The sequence below is a fragment of the Xenopus laevis genome, chromosome 1S (genome assembly GCF_017654675.1).
Source record: "Xenopus laevis strain J_2021 chromosome 1S, Xenopus_laevis_v10.1, whole genome shotgun sequence".
Classification (NCBI taxonomy): Eukaryota; Metazoa; Chordata; class Amphibia; order Anura; family Pipidae; genus Xenopus; species Xenopus laevis.
In genome coordinates, this window is record NC_054372.1 from 6,451,887 (window position 1) to 6,473,477 (window position 21,591).

Below are 21,591 nucleotides of genomic sequence, written 5' to 3' on the forward strand. Positions count from 1 at the left end.
ACTGTCCCTTTTTTTTCACGGGACATTCCCAATTTTGGCAGCTCAACCAACAGTCCTGGATCGTTACAGAAATGTCCCGACTTTCTCTTTGATCTCCTGCACTGAGCAGCCAGAAAAAGATACAAAGTTTCTAAAACTCAATAGGCTTTGCAGAGAGCCCAGAATACTTGGCAGCTGCACTTAGATACTTTTGTAACAATTTAAGATAAGCAAAGAACCAATTGTAACAATTTAAGATAAGCAGGTCGCTTGGGGAAACTGTGACTTGCAGCTTTAAGGGATTGTTCACCTTTGAGTTAACTGTTAGTATGATGTAGAGAGGGATATTCTGAGACACTTTGCAATTGGTTTTCATTTTTTATTATTTGTGGTTCTTTAGCTTTTTATTCAGTAGCTCTCCAGTTTGCAGTTTCAGCAGTCCTGTTGCTAGGGTCCAAATTACCCCAGCAACCATGTATTGCTTGAATAAGAGACTGAAATATGAATAGGAGAGGCCTGAATAGAAAGAGGAGTAATGACAAGTAGGAATAACAATACATGTGTAGCCTTACAGAGCATTTGTTTTTGAGATGGGGTCACTGACCCCCATTTAAGAGTTAGAAAGAGTCAGAAGAAAAAGAAGCAAATTAGAAAAATTATAAAAGATAAATAATGAAGACCATTTGAAAAGTTGCTTAGAATGAGCCATTCTATAAAATACTAAAAGTTAACTTAAAGGTGAACCACCCATTTAAAGGGCAATTCACCTTCATTGGCAAAACTGTAACAACACATAAAAAAACACAGAAATCTGTTGAGACTTTTATAACCTGACAACATTTTGAACATGGTAATAAGGGGGTAAAATCTTGTTGTCCCTCTTTCTATGTTGGGAGGTGAGAAGCCCAGTCGGTGCAGATAATAAGAGATAATTCCCTGGAAGTTTATGGTATTTAAAGGCCTCTCCCAGAATCACAAAGCAGGATCTCTCCCCGTTCCTAAGACTGCCCCTGCCTAAAGCAAAACAAATCCAGACAGAAACTCTGGCAATAAATCGCTACAACCTGTTCAAATCAGTCAACTTGAAATAATGTAAAGATGGAAATTGTTTATTTGTCCCCTCCCATTATAAACTGTGAGTAGCCTATCCGCGTATTACCCCTAACATACCCCCGCCCCTTATATTGATCACGTGTCCGATTACGGCGCCTCTCGCTTAGATTTGTTTGTAGCGTTTTGCCCACGTGACGGCCAATGTACGTCGGTTTTACGTCTTCCTGCTGTAGCGCATGCGTGTGACGTCGGTCGCCGACGTGATATCTCTGCGCTGACAGATTACGTCTTTCTGGTGCGACCTTACGGGCGGAGAGCCGGGGAAGGAGATTGTGCGGTTCCCTTAATGCCGGCTTGTGTGTCAGGAGGGCTCCCACTTGCATAGGCCGCTCACCTGGGTAAGTCAGGGCGGTACGAGTTTGTATTTACTGCTGGGAGATCTGCTGAGACCGCGCCCCCTTCCCTCAAAGCTCCCTGTCAAACATGGCGTCATAACTCTGCCTGCTGAGGATTCTGGGAGCTGATGTCTGGGAACTAGGGGCTTGTTTGAGAGCTCAGGCTCCTCCCTAAATATCGACCGTGCTGGGATAAAAAACTGGCAGTTGAAAATCATCCCAAAACTAGGGCTCCCTGGAATTGAAACTCTCCCTAGGTAGGGTTGTCACCTGGCCACCAGTATCTCAATGTTATTGATAGGAGGAAAGAAAAATATATAAACATCATGTATCCCCAGAGGAGAGAACTAGGGGTCCCTGGAACATTATATTTCTGAACTAGGGGTCCCTAGAACATTATATTTCTGAACTAGGGGTCCCTAGAACATTATATTTCTGAACTAGGGGTCCATGGAACATTATATTTCTGAACTAGGGGTCCCTAGAACATTATATTTCTGAACTAGGGGTCCCTAGAACATTATATTTCTGAACTAGGGGTCCATGGAACATTATATTTCTGAACTAGGGGTCCCTGGAACATTATATTTCTGAACTAGGGGTCCCTAGAACATTATATTTCTGAACTAGGGGTCCCTAGAACATTATATTTCTGAACTAGGGGTCCATGGAACATTATATTTCTGAACTAGGGGTCCCTAGAACATTATATTTCTGAACTAGGGGTCCCTAGAACATTATATTTCTGAACTAGGGGTCCATGGAACATTATATTTCTGAACTAGGGGTCCCTGGAACATTATATTTCTGAACTAGGGGTCCATGGAACATTATATTTCTGAACTAGGGGTCCCTAGAACATTATATTTCTGAACTAGGGGTCCCTGGAACATTATATTTCTGAACTAGGGGTCCATGGAACATTATATTTCTGAACTAGGGGTCCCTGGAACATTATATTTCTGAACTAGGGGTCCCTAGAACATTATATTTCTGAACTAGGGGTCCCTAGAACATTATATTTCTGAACTAGGGGTCCCTAGAACATTTTTATTTTTGAACTAGGGGTCCCTAGAACATTATATTTCTGAACTAGGGGTCCCTAGAACATTATATTTCTGAACTAGGGGTCCCTAGAACATTATATTTCTGAACTAGGGGCCCCTAGAACATTATATTTCGGAACTAGGGGTCCCTGGAACATTATATTTCGGAACTAGGGGTCCCTGGAACATTATATTTCTGAACTAGGGGTCCCTAGAACATTATATTTCTGAACTAGGGGTCCCTGGAACATTATATTTCTGAACTAGGGGTCCCTAGAACATTATATTTCTGAACTAGGGGTCCCTAAAACATTATATTTCTGAACTAGGGGTCCCTAGAACATTATATTTCTGAACTAGGGGTCCCTAGAACATTATATTTCTGAACTAGGGGTCCCTAGAACATTATATTTCTGAACTAGGGGTCCCTAGAACATTATATTTCTGAACTAGGGGTCCCTAGAACATTATATTTCTGAACTAGGGGTCCCTAGAACATTATATTTCTGAACTAGGGGTCCCTGGAGCATTATATTTCTGAACTAGAGGTCCCTAGAACATTATATTTCTGAACTAGGGGTTCCTAGAACATTATATTTCTGAACTAGGGGTCCCTGGAGCATTATATTTCTGAACTAGGGGTCCCTAGAACATTATATTTCTGAACTAGAGGTCCCTAGAACATTATATTTCTGAACTAGGGGTTCCTAGAACATTATATTTCTGAACTAGGGGTCCCTGGAGCATTAGAATTCTGAATGAAGGGTCCTTAGAAAATATCCACTGGGTGGAGCACTAGGAGTCTAAAAAAAAACTTAAATCCCCAGGGGTAGGAGTTCCTATAAATGTACCCACAGGAGAGAAAACGAGGGTTCTCTGGCATTGAAAATCTCCCCTGGTGAAAACTAGGGGTCATTAGAAATGGAATGTATGCCCCGGGAAGAGAATTATTGGTCCCTAGATCATTATATTTCTGAATTAGGGATCCCTAGAAAATATCTGCTAGTGTGGAGCACCTGGGGTCCCAAAAAGCTTAATCCTCTGGGGTATAAAGCTAGGAGTCCCTATAAAGGGAAAACTAAGGCGTCCTGGAATTGAAAGGTACAAGATCTGCACCCAATGGGCAACTGTATATTTACTTTATTTGCTTAACAGGTAGAATATCTAGGGCAGGGATCCCCAACCTTTTGAACCTGTGAGCAACATCGAGAAGTTAAAGAAGTTGGGGAGCAACTCTTATCATGAAAGATGTTCTTGGGGTGCCAAATAAGTGTTGTGATTGGCCAACCAAATCTTGCCTCCAAGCCTAGAATTCAAAACTAAGCACCTGCTTTGAGGCCACTGGGAGCTACATACAAGGGGTTGGGGAGCAACATGTTGCTCACAAGCTACTGGTTGGGAATCAATGATCTAGGGGAACAGATAAGTGTTTCCTTTAAATCTCACTCTGACCTTTCATATGTTTTGAGGAGAGCAGACAGGGCATTTTTGCCAAGTTATAGCCAAGCTGCCTTTAGGCTGGTCCTACCACTGCTCGAAGTGCTTGCCATGGGTGCAGCCCCAGAATTTGGGAACAATGGCTGAAATAAAAGATATCTGTTCCCCTAGATATTCTACCTGCTAAGCAAATAAAGTAAATTGCATTTAAGGTTTTTTTGCCTTTAAATTAACTGTTAGTATGATGTAGAAAGTGATATTCTGAGACAATTGGCAATTGGTTTTAATTTATTATTATTTTGAGTTATTTAGCTTTTTATTCAGCAGCTCTCCAGTTTTTACTTTTAGCAGTCTGGTTGCTAGGGTTGAAATGACCCAATGATGCGTTGATTTGAATAAGAGAGGGCCTGAATAGAAAGATGAGTAATAAAAAATAGCAATAACAATAAATGTGTAGCCTTACGGAACATTTGTATTTTTAGATGGGGTCATTGACTAATATTTGAAAGCTGTAAAGAGTCAGAAGAAGAGGGCAAATAACTAAAAAACTATGAAAAAGAATTAGGGCCAGTTCAAAAGCTGCTTAGAATTTGCCATTCTGTGACATACTAAAAGTTGACTTGTGAACCACCCCTTTAATTACCATTTAGTCATTACTTGGTCATTATCTCTGTTTGTTTTTTTTTTTTTAGGGCTTCCCTGATCTTTTTGCTCTTTATTTTGACCACTTTCTTTGCTTGGACATGTAAGCTTGTTTAACGGATTGCAAATTAAATTGGGATATGTTGGTGTGTTTCTGTTTCCTTTTTACAAATTCCTTGTCGTTATAATGAATTTTTTTTTATTTAGAAAGTCTTATTTATTATAGATCAATTTGTGACTAATTTAAAAGGATCCTGTCATCGGAAAACATGTTTTTTTCAAAACGCATCAGTTAATAGTGCTACTCCAGCAGAATTCTGCACTGAAATCCATTTCTCAAAAGAGCAAACAGATTTTTTTTTTATATTCAATTTTGAGATCTGACATGGGGCTAGACATTTTGTCAATTTCCCAGCTGCCCCTGGTCATGTGACTTGTGCCTGCACTTTAGGAGAGAAATGCTTTCTGGCAGGCCGCTGTTTTTACTTCTCAATGTAACTGAATGTGTCTCAGTGGGACATGGGTTTTTATTATTGAGTGTTGTTCTTAGATCTACCAGGCAGCTGTTAAATTGTGTTAGGGAGCTGTTATCTGGTTAACTTCCCATTGTTCTTTTGTTTGGCTGCTGGGGGGAAAAGGGAGGGGGCGATATCACTCCAACTTGCAGTACTGTACAGCAGTAAAGAGTGATTGAAGTTTATCAGAGCACAAGTCACATGACTTGGGGCAGCTGGGAAATTGACAATATGTCTAGCCCCATGTCAGATTTCAAAATTGAATATAAATAAATCTGTTTGCTCTTTTGAGAAATGGATTTCAGTGCAGAATTCTGCTGGAGCAGCACTATTAACTGATTCATTTTGAAAAAAAAATGTTTTTCCCATGACAGTATCCCTTTAAATTATGTTTGAGATTCCTTGTCTTTTTTTTCCCCCCCGTACATATCCCAGTGCATGTGTCTAAGGGATCAGGTACAGTTACATGCTGTTAGATGAAACCTGTCTTTTTAAAGGAGATGTTTCACTGTTTAAAGGAGAGGCACCAGTTTTAAGATGTAATGCGTTAGCCATTGAAAAAATGCAGAAAATGTAAAGGTATCGCCAAACTTTACATTTTCTAGGCACAAGGCAACGCCAAACTCGGGGCCTTTTCTACTAGATTCCTGGAGGTGGCAGGCACATTCTCCAAGCTTTGCTTTCTTTGACGTTTGCACTAGAACATTCCAGACAGTGGTAATGCAACTGAATTCCATTTTCCTCGTAGCTTTATTTTTCCCTGCAGCTTTTTGGAAGTTTCTGTTTATACTACGGAATTGCCAGGGTTACTTACTTCAACCACTAATCAGTGTTTATTGTTATTTTATGGCATATATGGAATATATCAATTTTTTGATTGTGGTATCTTTTTAATCGGTTCTATTCACTGACTGGATCTCTCCCTGTTGCCCGACACTAATAAAAAGAACAGGGATATGTTTTTATCTGTTATGGTCTTTTGTAATAATATATCGGTTATGGCTGGTGAGTCTGTGTCAAAATCATTCAGGATTCGTTTCATCGGAGCAGAGCCTACCCGTGATGATGTGGTGCAAGAGAAGGTGCACTAAACTCTGCAGAGAGTGACCACTGTATAAATATCCATTCTGTTTATACAGGGCTGTCCAAATGAAGGACAATGGTTCAAAAGTGAGGCTGCTTCACTGTGGGAAACCCCTGATGCTACTAACCATATAACTGTTCAGCTATTTGTAATCCTGTTTGCATCAAATTTATGGTTGTGTTTCCTGTGGGTTTGAATGAGCCGCATAGGAAAAATAAGTAGAAGCCAGACTTTTGCTTTCGTGGTTATGCCTAGTTTCCGGAGCTCGGGAAAATAGAAAGCAAGAACCATTCGTTAATGCATTCTACAGCTCCTCATCCGAATATATTCGTTTTTTCAGATTTTCTGTTTTGTCTGCTGTGTTTTTGTTGATAGATATAAACCTTAAGATTAAAATGGAAACGCCACTTGAGTAGAGGGAAGATACTCATCTTCATGCTTCATCTGCCCTTTTTTAGTAACTGGATCCTTTTGTGTTGCTGGATATTGTGAACTATGGCCACCCTGATATGCCGAAGATTGTGAGGAGGTCTATACCAAGCCAACACAATTTCATCAGCGGTCAAGCTGACACACTAAGAAGCTTCCCAGTGATCATGGAAATGATTACACTTTTCAGGTCTTGGAGATGGAACGGTTTAAACCCAACCGAAATGGTTTAAATGAAGGATATGAAACTCTGCACAACCCCGGGGCTTATACAGGGCTCAAAAAATGTAATGGCAAAGTGACAGAAGATTGTGAGGATAATACGTTGCACAGTGACTACATTAGGAGAAATGCCAAGCAGATTCAAAATGCTTAAAAGCATTACATCTTCCCGAAGCTTATCTAGTGAAAAAAATAATATGTTAGACTTTGTAGGCTCATCTGCCAAATAATACAAAGCCACAGTCAAAAAATGAGACTGAGCCTAAGCTTGATGAATATGAAGCTGAAATCTATAGCACCAAGGAAGATCCAAGAAAGTTTCAGCAGTACAGGCCAGAATACAAATTCGTTTGCTACAGCAACTCAACCCAACTCGTGTGCACTTCTGTAGAGGAAGGGCAGCACCTTCTGCAACAAGTAACCTTTCAGAAGAGCGATCTGGCTCCTGGAATCATCACTGACTATTTTGATAAACTCAGTCATTTAATGACTTATCAAATGGAATCGTTACAGGCAAATACTAAGTTTGCAATGCTCTGCCGTTACAGTGTTGAAAAACTACAGCAGTACACTTATGCTGAGCTCATACGTATTCTTAAGGCATTTGTCCGTATAGAGATTTCCGTGACTCACACAATGCTCAATGTCTACGAGGTGGAGTTTTGTCATAGGGTTTGGGGTACGAGCACTGACGACTTGCTGTTAACAGCAGATATGTGGAGGTGGTTGGGTCGTAGTGTGCCTTGTTTTTTCGAGATCCTGTAAAGTTATATGGAACTACGCTGGAAGGATCTTAATTTGCCCCAGCTAATACAGTTGATCTATGTTATTGGGGAAGGGAGAAGGGCACCTCAAGTGTTGATGCAGAAACTTGAATCGATGGTACTGAGACGCCTGGATTCAATTAACCTTGAAGAAATCAGCACTGTTTGCTTAGGCTTCTTCAAGTCTCGTAATGGATTGTCTGAGCATCTCATGAGAAAGATCGGGGACAACGTTTCTGACCATGTAGAAGACATTAGCAATTATGCCTTGGTTAATGTGCTGAAAATGTTCCGCTTCACCCACGTAGATCATTTGGTCTTCTTAAAACGGCTGTGACAAATCGCACCTGGAAGAATCCCCAGCATGGGTTCTCCAGGCATCATGCATGTTGCTTTGTCTTGTTCTGCTTTGCATTATCTAAATGAAAACATCATGAATGCTGTAGCTTCCACAATCCCAGACAGGGTTGCTTACTGCAGAAGCAAAGACCTTGCCAACACTTTATGGTTCTTTGGTGCTTTAAAATACCAGCCTCTAAATGCAAACCAGTTTTACACTGCTCTCGTTTTACAGATTCAGAACAAACTGGGGGAGTTTAAGAAGTTTCCGGAACATATTCTCACCTGTTTGTTGGGGCTAGTATTTGCTAAATGCTATCCATTGGATCTGATTGGATTTGCCTTAAGTGAGGAGTTTGTAAAATTAGCTACCAAGGAAAGTTTGTTTGAACTCAAAAAGGATCTTTTCACTTTAGATGGAAGCGTGGAAATTGCATGTCCTGAGTACACAGGCAGCCACCTATCTCTGGAGCTTCGACAAGAAGTGACGGAAATGCTCCAGAGTTTCTCAAGACAGGATATATGCATCAAACCTGAGGTTCTTGAAGCTGCTACTCTGATAGGGTCTATGTTGGGTGGACCACAGTAAGTAAAGAATCGCATGATTTTGCCTCACGCTAGATCAAATAACTTGGAGATCCATTTGTACATCAATAATAAGCCAATTCCTATCAGTGTGGATGCTGTGAGATCTTCTCCTGTTAGCTCAGAAACTTAAACCTATAGCTATCCAGATAACTAAGGACCTTCTGGATCAGCTGTTGGACAGCAACTGGAAAAATAATTTGCACAAAGATGTTGAAACGTCCAGAACACCAAAGTGTGTGACTGACAAGATGGCATTATCGTTACTTAAGGATTATCCAAAGCAACTTAATCTTGCATTTCCCAGTGGTGTCCCCATTACCGATAACCTGATATCCATGTTGGCAGTGTCAAGGGCTTCACCTAAATCACCCGTGTGCACACCAAAGGCACGTTCAGACGTTTTGAGGCTGGCTATCCAAGTTTCCAACCGGAATCACTACTGCTATGCCTCTAGGCATCTACTGGGACTCCATAACTTGAAAAGAAGGCAGCTCAAACAGTTGGGATATGTAGTGGGGGAGATTCCATTTTGGGAATGGTTCCCACTGCTGAAACGTACAAGCTCTGAGAAACTCTCCTCACCAAAAGATATTTAGCTCTGTGGACTATCTCAGGGGGTAACATGCTTCTGGTGGGCCGGCATGCTTTTTAATAAGGTAAGGTAATGTAAGTTGTTATTAGAGAAGATGATGGCCTAATTGTGTGATGCTGCATGATTCGTTGCTTTGGAATGTGTCGACGCCCACAACACTACTAGCACTCTCACTAGTACTTTTTATGTTTCCAAAAGTCTCTATTATTGCCAACATCGGCCCTTGCGCTATGAATCTTTGTTCTTTAAAATAAACTATTAGAGCAATAAATATCACAGGTTTCAATATCGTGAAAGTGGTTTCCATATCTTCAAGAATCCCTTGTTTCATTGTTGTTTAGTTACTTAAAACCATATATGATTCCGAAGTGTCTGATTTTATATAAGAGAACTCCAACTCTGACCCAAGAGCCTAAATGATAGTTTCCCATGACCAAAAACTGTCACCTCTGACTGATATCTGGTTTGGGTTCTTTCATGCTAATGTGGAAGGGTGGATAATTCCATGAGGTGAGGAGCAGAGCAGTCCATGTATGTGGGTCCCACAGCTTTGCATGGGCACCCTAATTCAATTCTTGGCCAGAGGGGTATCATCTTAACCCTAAGAAGGATGTTCCTATTAGTTTCCCATAAGCCACCTTTTATTTTGTCTTCATTTTTCTTCTAGTTCTCCTAGGTTATTGATTTAATTTATGTTTAGGCTCCCTTTTTTTTTCAACCTGCATTGTTCAGATATTTGGTTGCTAAGCTAATTAACCTAGCAATCATTTATTTGTATCAGCCTTGAACTGGGGAGCTACAAAGACCTAATAAAATGCAATAAAAATTAAGATATATTGATTTATCTCAACTCTGTAAATTTAACCAAGCGGTAACTTGTCTACTATATGTGTAGCAAATTTGGTGCTAACCTAATAACCTTTATCTTGCGACAACTTATTCCACTGCACTTAACATAAGTTATACATCATTCCCATAAGTCTCTGCCCCAGTAGAGCTTACAATCTATGGTCCCTGTCACATTCAGTACTATAAGGAGCCAGGCCTGTAGGTTTTTGTGGGACTGTGGGATGAAACTAGAGTACATGAAGGAAACCCATGCAGACAAATGCCTTGTACACAGTGCTGTGGCTGGAATTGAACCTAGGACCCCTACAATGCTTCAAGGCAGCAGAACTAGTTCTTTCAAACAGTTTGATATTTTATTTAAAATGTATAAAGCAGAATATTTCACAATAGATCTTTGTTTTATAGTCCTTCTGATCTCTCTCCCCAAATTATTTTGAAAACAGTGCAGTTGAAGTTTCTCTCCATCTTTTGTCCTTCATTTTGGTTTTTAACAGACTTGCCAAAAAATATATTAATTTACCCACATATATTTTTCTGTAATTCTTGAAGTATGGTCTGGCCTAGAATGGCAGATCCAAAGTGAACTTTTTGAACACCAGGTGGCACTGTAGTACTATCTAATAACTACAGTCTGTATGTAAAGAATGTGTTAGCCAAACAGCTCTTTTGATGGTAATTATGATGTCTGACTCCAGTAAAGGAGCTCTTAATATGCAGGTGGTAGAATCTTCTTTCTTCCATTCACCGTTGATGGCCACTCGTCCCCTTACTATATAGTTAGCTGCATTTTTATATTAATTTTATTGGTTTCTATATGTATGTAAATTTTTGTCTGTTTAGCAAAGATTTTGTACTCTGCACTCTACAGTTGAACAAGAAATGGGTAGAACAAACGGGTTATTACAATAATCCAAAAAAAAATACAAATTTGAGTTAAAGGAGAAAGAAACCCCCCAATAACAAAAACCCCTACCCACTACCCTACATAGTCCCCCCTCCTCCCTGTCCCCCCCCCCCTGCATAGGTGATTACCCCTGAAAGTGCCCCTAATTCATTACTCCTGTATTGGTGCAGAGTAAGCACAGCGGAGCTCATGGTCACCATAAGAGCCAGAAGATGGTGCCCATGAGCCCCGCTGTGCTTACTCTGCACCTATACGTCAGTAACTTGAACATCTAATATTCGATCGAATAGTCCAGACCCGAAAATCTTAATCGAGTTTTCCTCCGAAAAATACTTGAATGTCAGGAAGGCAATTAACATATTCAAATGGTTCAACGGACCTCTGCCAATGACTTGAAAATGAACTTGTCAGGTTGTAGGTGGCGAATATTCAAATTAGAACTGTTACCATAGTCAAGGTGTAATAAAACTCACATTCGAATTGGTGCTGTTAAATTCAAATTTGTGAGTTTTGACACCCTTTTTTTTTTTTTTTTTTTTTTAAATTTACCATTCAAATCTTAATGAATCTGCCCCATACATCTCCTTACATAAATATCCTTTATTAATTGTATCACCCTCTGTAAATGACTACGATCTCGTTCAATTCACAAACCATGAGATGATATTCTGTGTCAGAACACTCTCCACAGCACCACTTTAAAAATAATCTTTAACATTTCTGCTGAAACTCAAATTTCAGCAGGTGGGAGCTACAATCAAATAATTTTACCATGAATACAGCACCGATTGGACTATTCTGCTTTTTATTGCTTTGGACTAAGTACAGAGCCTTACAGCTCCCCAACATGGAAGTAGAGGTGAGGTTCTGTGAATGATCGGTTGGAGAGTTAAGAAGAGGAGAGCCAGGATGCAGTCTGATTACCGATAACGAGGGAATAGGAATTTGCATCAGAAGGGAATGGTTAACTGTATCAAATGATGATCAGTCAAGGAGGATTAGAACAGAAAATTGACCTATGGCTTTGCCAACCTGAAGATCGTTCATGACTCTCTGCACAGTGCAGTCTCAGTACAGCGTGCGGGAAAGAAACCAGATTGGAGAAGGTCCAATTGATTATGGATGTGTAGAAAGTCGGTAATACGGAAGAGAGCGGTGTATTCTCAGATTTTATTGGCAAGATGTAGAATAGAGGAAAGATGGGTCAAGCGTGACCTTTTTTCAAGAATAGGTTTGACACAGGCCTCTTTGAAAAGAGAGTGGAATGCTCCAGAAGCCAGAGCTAGTAGGATAATATAAAGAGAATGTTATCAACACTGATATAGGTATTCACTCTTGCCGAGTCTGATTTGGTGAATGACCTATGCTAAAATGACATTTGTTGCAACTGGTATTGGCAATTTCGGAAACAAAGGGGTGCAGGGAAAGTCAATGCACAGGAGAGTATGGTGTTGAAGCCAAGAGAAGAATGCAAAGACAAAAGTAATGAAACATCGGCAGGGGGTTGGCTACGTTGAATATACGTGGGCATTAACCCTGGGGTTCTTAACCAAGGAGTTGGATAAGGTTTGGCTTATCACAAGGACTCCTGGCATGTTACAGGTACTCTGTTATAATACAGCAATTTAGGATCATTGCATCTCAGAAGCTGCTGAATACATTTCAGCTGTTCTGTTGTAAAATATCAGACAATTTTAGGATTAAGTAGGGGGCTGCTAGTTAGCCCAGTAAACATGGAAATGGAGGTGTCTCTTTCACCTTTTCTTACCCTCTCCAATTTTGTTGGGTTGTATTGTAGACACACTAGGGATCATTTGATCAGGAGCCAACCATGATGGTTTCTCTTTCTGCCCTACCAAATCCTAGCAGCTTAGCTATGCAAGTATTTTTACTCAAACCAGCAATTTGTTCACTTCGTCCATATACCGGCTAGTCCTGTGTGAGATTCCGAGAAATGCTTTAGGCTGTATTTAGTAAAATGAGCAAAGCTTGTCCCACGCTACTAATCCCTAGCAACAAAGTGCCACTTAGCAAATGTCTCGTTGCTGTGATTTATTGGACCAGGGATTATCATTCCTGTATGACCATTGGGTCCTAAGAACTTGCCATATAAAGCATGTAAAGTGCTAGATATTTGTTTGGAACCAAATGTCATTCAGGGACAATGTAGACATCCAGACCTGATTGTCCATGTAGTCCCCTCCCAGGGGTATATAGCATTGGAGATTGTGGCTACAACACATTAGTGATGCTTTTGAAGGAGCTCAACCCTTTATAAATAATGATCACTGCCTGTGGTGTCTAGCACTTTGCCTTAACTGCTAATTTTATAGTCTTTACGTTTTTCTTTTGTTTCCGCTAGATATTAATGTTAAAGAAGATCTTGACTCGTCAACAAGGATGGTTATAAATCTTTGTCTTCCTCAGTTTCGCCCTAGAGTGGTGTGTAATAAGGTAAATATTCTACTACAGGATCAATCACATTCTCTGTCCCCATAGTTGCTGAGCACTGCTGTGCCTGCCATGGCCATCCATGAACTGATTTAGTCAGGCACTTAGGCCTGTTTCTGCCCAATTATCTATAACTGCATCAGTGGGCCCTGTGAGAGACAGTTGCCACTGACCCATTGGAATCTCATAGAATTCCAACTGACCCATCTTGGAATCCCATTGTTTAAACCAAAAATCTTCTCTGGTCACACATTCTGTTGGCTTGTGGATATCACATCAGCAGCCACATTCAATTAGATTTTAATTAAGTTCTTTTTAGTGATGCCAAGTGGATGGCCAAGTCGGTCTGCATCTGTCCATTTACCACTTGGGCCATTTAGTCAGATAACTGGATCTTGTAAAGGTAGGAATTTAAATTAATTTCTTTCCACATTCGTAATGTTTGCCTTTCTTCTGCTTCTAGATTAGTGCAGATGGCTATGAAGTGGAAAATCTCATCTCCGAAGATCCGAGCAAAAGGAATCGTGGCTTCCGTTGTGAATATTTTATTAGACCTCCTGTGCATGTGACCATCACTTTTCCTTGTACCGTTGAGATATGTAGGATTAATATAGATACTTCCCATGGAGGGCAGCATCACTTCTCTGGGATAGACCTCTATACCTCTTTATCCTCTACTAGATCCTCCTGGAACACTCCGGATCCAAACCAGCCTGTCTTAGTGGGACACGGACCTGACAAAGAGCTGTTTAATTTGGTGGGCAAAGTCCTGCTTAAAAATCAAAGCAAAGCAACCTTTAATAACAGGGCTTTTAAGCCACGACACCCATTTAACCAATTTGATCGTGTGCCAACTTACCATGGTTCATCCTGCCAGGATCTATGGAATAAAGGTCCCTCCAGTCTTGCCAGTGTTACCAGTCTTAAGATTTGTATAACTCATATTGCTGGTGGCGCCCCATGCTGTATTAAGAGGGTTGAGGTTTGGGGTCAGCCGGCAAAGACTTGTCCTAAGGAAATCGTGGAAAGCCTGTACCAAATTGCTTGCCTGAGCCTTCCCCATGATTCAGGACAGCAGCAGCCACCATCGTTGCCAATGGAAAGTAGCCACATGTCATCTGGCACCTCAGAAAATATACAACGCAGTCCAAGTGAACTTGCCAGCATTCTCCATAATGTCCCTGAAGAGTTTCTGGATCCCATTACACTTGACATTATGACTTTTCCAATGCTTCTTCCGTCAGGCAAAGTAATTGACCAAAGCACACTAGATAAATGTAACCAAAGTGAAGCAACATGGGGCCGACTGCCTAGCGACCCATTTACTGGTGTCCCCTTTAGCCAACACTCTCAACCTGTCGCCCACCCATCCCTGAAAGTAAGGATAGACTATTTCCTCTTACAGCATAGGGTGCCTGGCTCCAATATTCTGGGCAGGACTCAGATTGGGCCTTTTGTGACTCCATCTGCTGTAGCGTTGTCTTCCATGAAACGGAAAATAGAATGGATGGAGGACAGCGCCAATGACGGCGACAACGTAGACACTTATTTTTCTGCTGTGAGTGGTTTCAACAGTTCTGCCTCTGATTTCAGTGCCAAGAAGTTGAAAACAGAAAATGATTGTAGTCCATCAAACATGGATTGTTCAACCAGTAACTCAGGTATTTGCTCATACTCTACTGCAGTTTTTTTTTTTTTTTTTGACAGCCAGGCCTGGGCTCTTAGTGGTGTAGTGCTACTTAGTTCCCATTAAAAATGGTATGTGCCGTATTACGACAACTTTTCTTGAGTCTGTTTATAATAGAATGTTTTGACACCATCCTTAAAAGCCTATAGGGTAAAAATCCTGTAGTATCTAATATCCCTAATGTATCTGTGCAGACACGGCATCCCATGAGAAAAGGTTAACACAAAGCCTGGACTACGCACTCACAACTACACTTGGATCTATGCCCTCGTACACTGCAAGGTTTATGAAAGTACATCAACTGGGAGCCTCAGGGGAGAATGGTGGAGGAAGCTCAACCTGGAGCACCATACCCGGTACTTATATGTCAAGACTTTCTTTGTTTCCTTGTCTGATCTGCTATTCAATGGGCTCTGCTGTCATTACTACATTATTCTGTGGCATTTATGTATTACATACAGTAACATAGCTGCCCATCACCAAGCCTCCTTACATTTGCAACAGGTCACACATTAAACTTTCTGCTTCATTTTAATGGGATAGGACCGTCTGTTGGCGAAGTGTCTTGTTAATGACCTTTACACCAGTGAACACATATTAAATTCACTTGTAAGCTGTAGTACACACCCCAAAATCAACTGGTTGCTCATGTGCTCATAAGTAGTTATTGATGGGGGATTCAATTGCTTTGGCCACATACAAAGACCATTCGGCTGTACACAACATCCCCCATTGAGAAGAAACACACGTTGTTGCACACGAGTCAACACAAACAGGACCACAAAACATGCTGTCCATTGTTTTATTAAATGTTCCAACTCCCTTTAACATAGTGTAAATCAAGCCTGGCACATTTTGTGTGTGAAACACGTCCGTTTTGTGGTGTATGCACCTGGACCCCCCATCGCACTCCCCCTCCCCGTGTGATGTGGTGAGTCTACCTTTTTGTTTGAGTCTTTGTACATTTCTAAAGGTCCTATATTTGAATCCCCCCCCGTCTCTTCTTGGTTGAAAGTTGTATGACTAGTCAGATATATATCACCCCGCCCCAGATACCAAATCAATAACCATAAATTAGTGACTGTAACCCAGTTTGCAAAAAATTCAAAAATACATTCTGCTTGCCTGGTACCCTGATTGTATTCTTCTGTTATGTCCTTGTAAAGGGTTCTGTAATTTCACCCACCCAAGGGCTGAGACACATTATGGCAAGTCCTTTTATGTTCTGAATGTGGCGTTCTATCCATTTACACTTCTGCTTCCTGGATAATTTTATGTTATTGTGTCTTTTCATTACAAGTTCTTGTGTAACTTGTGTTTCTTGTGCTCTTTCTTTTTAGAATCGAATCGATGTAGCGAGGGTCAAGGTTGCTCTTCTTGTGGGAGGATATTTTCCGCTTACTGCAAAACGGAGCTTGTGTATCAGCTGTCGTGCGGCCACCTCATGTGCCGGCCTTGCTTAGCGGAGAAACAAAAGTCCTTGTCTGTTCTGTGCAACAATTGCAACAGGACCGTTGCCACGCGAGATGTTCAGAGAGTCCACCTCTGATTTTGCACAATGAATAAAGGCATTGCCCAAGATATGGCTGGAACACTGCATTCAGATGACTGTGTTCATGCCTACTTCAAGGATGCAATGCTTAACTTTATATCCTTTGCTGCTAAACTCCTGTGTATTTATTTAGGACCGGGGAGGTAGTAACCCCCACTGATACTGCTGTTCTGCTTAATGCTATAGCTGTGCTAGATGGAGGAATTCAGTCAACCCTATTTATGTTTACAGTGAATGACCCCCAGGCCCAGTTTTAAGGTGGAAAGTGTGGAGGCTATTTTCCAGGGCTCTCAGATCGATACTCGCAGGTTTCACAACATAGGCAGTAGAGGGCCTCGTTTTACCACTCTGGCCCTGATTTCATGTGCAAGTAATAACAAAGCCTTTACATTTGTGTTGGAATAAAGTGCACTTCTACAGACGCTTAAACCCTGTCTCTCCTCTCGCATTAGCCAGTTAAGCCTATGTTGCACTTTTATGTGGTTCTGTTCAATGGTTAGTCCTAGGGATAGTAAAGAGCTTGGCAACTAGTTGGTGTAAGCATTAGTTTTCTTGGATACTTTATCAAATAAGTGTTCATATAATATAACTGCCATACTTGCTGTGGCCTATGTCATTCCTGTATTTCATGTAATGTTAAGTTATTACAGAGACTGGCCCTTGTCTTTATTTGTGGACTTATGGAAGCCTTTTCAATCCGACTGTTTCAAGTGTTTGGTGTAGAACATTGACGGGGTGTGATGCTAAGGTAATCACCCCATTAGAACTGTAACAGTTCATAACACACCCGTATATATTTATTAAGCCTTCCTCTTTAAAATGTTACTGCCCTTTAACTTTGCATTCTGGCCACTGTCAGTTTGTATTGTGAGCAGATCCACTATATGGCCAAAGTATCCAAACAATCCTAAAATGAGAAATTGGAACACTTACTGCTCATTTCCAAACAGTCTCCTGAAGCAGTGTTGGCGCAAGAATTATTTGTAGGAAGTGTGGGGATTTTTTGGTGATCGAATGCTAAAGTAATATCACCATGTCCAATGCCAAGTGTGGGCTAGTGTGTTACAAATCGTACTGCCATTTGACTCAGAGGAACAACATTCTTTAGTTGGCGAAGTCATCTGTAGCATAGAGTGACATTCTTGGAAATTCCATGCTTTCTGGCAACAGTCGGGAAAGACTATTCTGTTGCGGTATGTTAATGCCCCCATGCACAAACAAAGATGGGAGGAAGAGTTTGACTGGCCTGCTCATAGCCCTGACCTCCACCCAACTGAACACCTGAGGGGTGAATAGAATTGCTGACTGTGAGCCAGACAAGACCATCCACATCAGTCCCCAACCTCACCTATGCTATTGGGGCTGAATGGATGGATATCCCACCGCTAATGTTCCAACATCTAGCAGAAGCCTTTCCAGAATAATAAAAGCTATTCAAGCATCAAAGTGAAGTGCAACCTTGTATCCATAATCTTGGGTTGGGAATCACAAGTTGGTCAGGCAGAAGTCTGGATATTTACAGTGTACTGTATGTTCCAGATTACATTCTGCCGCATAGCAATCTATCCGTGTGATCAGTTGTCACATACACTGAATGCGCATCTCCGCTATTTCTCTAAGATTTGAGACCAATGACGAGGCTGCTGTTTGTAATTGAGCCAAGTGCTCCACCTACCAATGAGAAGCCTGAATAGTTTATACTGCCAATATGACCCAGGTTATTTTTTTTTTTGTGTATAAAAAAATGAAACTCTTTCCTGTAATAAGGCTGTCTGGCTTCATGGGGTTATGACCACTTCACAGAAGCAGGATTTCATCATTTCCTATAAAAAACTACATTGAGCTGGGTGTTTTTTTTCCCACAAACACCTTGTGAATCGCCATGTTCCTGCATTATTGTTGGTTAAGGACAGGTCATTTAGTTAGAATATATAAAAGACAAAAGGCAGTGTGCCATAAAAGGGCTTTGAATGCAACTTTCAAATATTAACTGGTGCAGTGTATGCTTGGATCTTGGCACAGGCCAACTGTTTGGTAAATATGATTCAGTGTTGGCCTTCAGATACTTAGAAGGTGGCACAGTCCCTGTGAAGGATTACACTAAAACGATCTGCTCCATGCATTGGGATGATCTAGTTGTGTTCAGAATGATAGCAGTCCAACATTACTAACCTGATCAGTCACTGTTTTTGGTAGAAAGTATATTTCAATAAGGGAAATAATTTACTAGTAGGTGTAGTAGAGTAATAGAAACCCAACAATCAGGACCTGCTGCTGATTCTGTGCCATTGAATCATTCATTGAGGCTTGTTCCAAATAATAGCAGTATTCCACATAATAATAGCTTGTTCCAAAGAATAGCAGTGTTCCACATAATAATAGCTTGTTCCAAAGAATAGCAGTGTTCCACATAATAATAGCTTGTTCCAAATAATAGCAGTGTGGAGTTCAATTAGTGGGCTTATTCATTTTGTGAAAAAACAGGAGTCGATTCTGGACATTATTTAAGGAAGGAAGAAGCAAATGTTGTGCCGCTGGTTATAGCGCATTTCTTTCTGAAACTCTCACTCAAATGGCGCCTTCCATCAACTTTGATTCAAAAGTTGATTGGAGAGGGGAAATGGTGCACCATTTTTGAACTGATGAAAGCAAGATTGTTTTTTTTGGGGTCTAGTGGCCACAGACAGTTTGTCAGACTCCAAACACTGAATTGAAGCCCCAGTACAGAGTGAAGCCGTTGGCGCAAGCTTCATGATATGGGGATGTTTCTTATACTATGGTATGAGGCCTATTTATCCCTTTATACCAGGGATCATGGATCAGTCTCAATCCAAATACTTGAAGAGCTCATGTTGCCTTATACCAAAGAGCAAATGCCCTTGAAATGGGGGTTTCAACAAGACAACGAGCCTAACACACACCAGTAAACCAGCAACATCTTCGTTCCACACCAACAAGATTGACGTTATGGAGTGGCCCAATCACCGCACCTAAATCCAATAGAAAACTTGTGGAGTCCATACAACACAGATGTGCCGCACAAACACTGTTATACAACTCAATATTAGTTCCCTCATTCAAAGGAAAACAACAGCTTGAAACATGTGTCACTTGATACAGTGAATGTTTGAGTTTGTAAAGAAAAATGCGGGAACTGCTATTTTTTGGAACAGCCTAATATTCCCTTTTCTTCACTTTCTGTAAAGGAATAACACAAATTTGATAATGGTTTCTTCATATTTTGACTTAGAATAGAATGGGCAGTGTTCCCAATACATTTGAGTGTATGGAAATAAAAGCTATTACAGGCATGAGACCTGTTATTCAGAATGCTCGGGACCTGGGGTTTTCCCGATAACTGAGCTTTTTGTAATTTTGATCTTCATACCTTAAGTCTACTAGAAAATCATGTAAACATTAAATAAACCCAAAAAGCTGGTTTAGCTTCCAATAAGGATTAATTATCTTATTTTGGATCGAGTACAAATTATTGTTTTATCATTATAGATAAACAGGAAATCATTTTTAAAAATTTGATAATGGCCCCATCTATAAGCCGTACAGTTTTGGTCTCCATCACTCAAACAGGACATTATTGTATTAGAGAGGGGACAGAGAAGGGCAACTAAGCTGGTAAAGGGAAAATCTTAGCTATGAGGAAAGACTGGCCAAATTGGGGATGTTCACTCTGGAGAAGAGACGCTTAAGGGGTGATATGATAACTATGTATAAATATATAAGGGGATCATATAATAATCTCTCTAATGCTTTATTTACCAGTAGGTCTTTCCAGCTGACACAAGATCATCCATTCTGATTAGAAGAAAGGAGATTCCTTCTAAATATTCGGAAGGGGTTTGTTACAGTAAAAATGTGGAATTCTCTCCCTGAATCAGTGCTACAGGCTGATACATTAGATAGGTAGGGTCGGATGGTTTATTTTTCAGTAGCTCCTCCCAGCAGACAGGAGGGAGCCAATGACATTAGAGGAGGGAAGTGAATCAGTGGTACAGGCTGATACATTAGATAGGTACAAGGAAGGGTCGGATGCTTTATTCACCAGTAGCTCCTCCCAGCAGACAGGAGGGAGCCAATGAGATTAGAGGAGGGAAAGGGGTGTTACAGGGAGAGCTGGGAAGTGAATCAGTGGTACAGGCTGATACATTAGATAGGTACAAGGAAAGGTCGGATGCTTTATTCACCAGTAGCTCCTCCCAGCAGACAGGAGGGAGCCAATGAGATTAGAGGAGGGAAAGGGGTGTTACAGGGAGAGCTGGGAAGTGAATCAGGGGTACAGGCTGATACATTAGATAGGTATAAGAAGGGGTTGGATGGTGTTTAGCAAGTGAGGGAATATAGGGATATGGGAGATAGCTCATAGTACAAGTTGATCCAGGGACTGGTCCCATTTTTGAGTCAGGAAGGCTTGAGATGGGGTTTTTTGCCTTCCTCTGGATCAACTGGCAGGCAGGTTAAAAAAAGTTGAACTTGATGGACTTCTGTCTTTTTTCAACCTAACATACTATGTTACTAATGGAGTCTACGGGAGATGGCCTTTCTGTAATTCTGTTTTCAGATAAAGGATCCCATACCCATATAAGGATTTTGAGCTTTATTCACTTTTATTTCTAGGGGATACAACGTTCCTTATGATACATGAACAATATCATAGCTGTATGAAAATAGATATTTGTGGCTTTACAACTGTAAGAGGACAGCAGTATGAACTGCAAGAAATGATAACGTCATTATGGCATGTAGTCTGAAAAGGTTTATTATTGAGCTTCCCCAAGCAGACATTTCCCTCATGTTGGAGATGAACAGCAGTTGGATGGATTCTGATATGACGTGTGGGCTAATTTCAAAAAGAGGACCACGCATATTGCGATTAAATCTGCACATTATCCCAGGAGTAATGTATTTAAAGAGAACATTAGGGCGCTTTTTATTATTACTTGAAGTTCATATTCGATCATGTCAGTGCAAGAAAGAGTGAAATCTGGTCACGATTTCGATCACCATCATGATTTCACACAGAATAAATCTGATTAGGGTTCTTTTGC

The 21,591-nt window shown here is 40.8% G+C and overlaps 1 protein-coding gene and 1 pseudogene across 2 annotated transcripts; both read left to right on the plus strand.

Annotated features, from left to right (window-relative positions):
* Positions 1-1,332: 1,332 nt before the first annotated feature.
* ubox5.S (U-box domain containing 5 S homeolog) lies at positions 1,333-16,957 on the plus strand. Of its 2 annotated transcripts, none has more exon segments than NM_001095166.1 (5): positions 1,333-1,430; positions 13,201-13,292; positions 13,753-14,950; positions 15,171-15,332; positions 16,317-16,625. In NM_001095166.1, coding segments are annotated over 4 exon segments (1,623 nt in total). In that variant the 5' UTR covers positions 1,333-1,430; positions 13,201-13,238; the 3' UTR covers positions 16,526-16,625.
* On the plus strand, positions 6,647-9,114 carry LOC108706495 (annotated as a pseudogene).
* Positions 16,958-21,591: the final 4,634 nt, after the last annotated feature.

Bases quoted from the DNA above. Each gene is read 5' to 3' on its own strand.
- ubox5.S (XM_041576246.1), top strand. From the start codon at position 13,239: ATGGTTATAAATCTTTGTCTTCCTCAGTTTCGCCCTAGAGTGGTGTGT. The intron at 13,293-13,752 runs GTAAATATTCTA...TTCTGCTTCTAG, and splicing joins CTAGAGTGGTGTGTAATAAG to ATTAGTGCAGATGGCTATGA. The intron at 14,951-15,170 runs GTATTTGCTCAT...GTATCTGTGCAG, and splicing joins TTGTTCAACCAGTAACTCAG to ACACGGCATCCCATGAGAAA.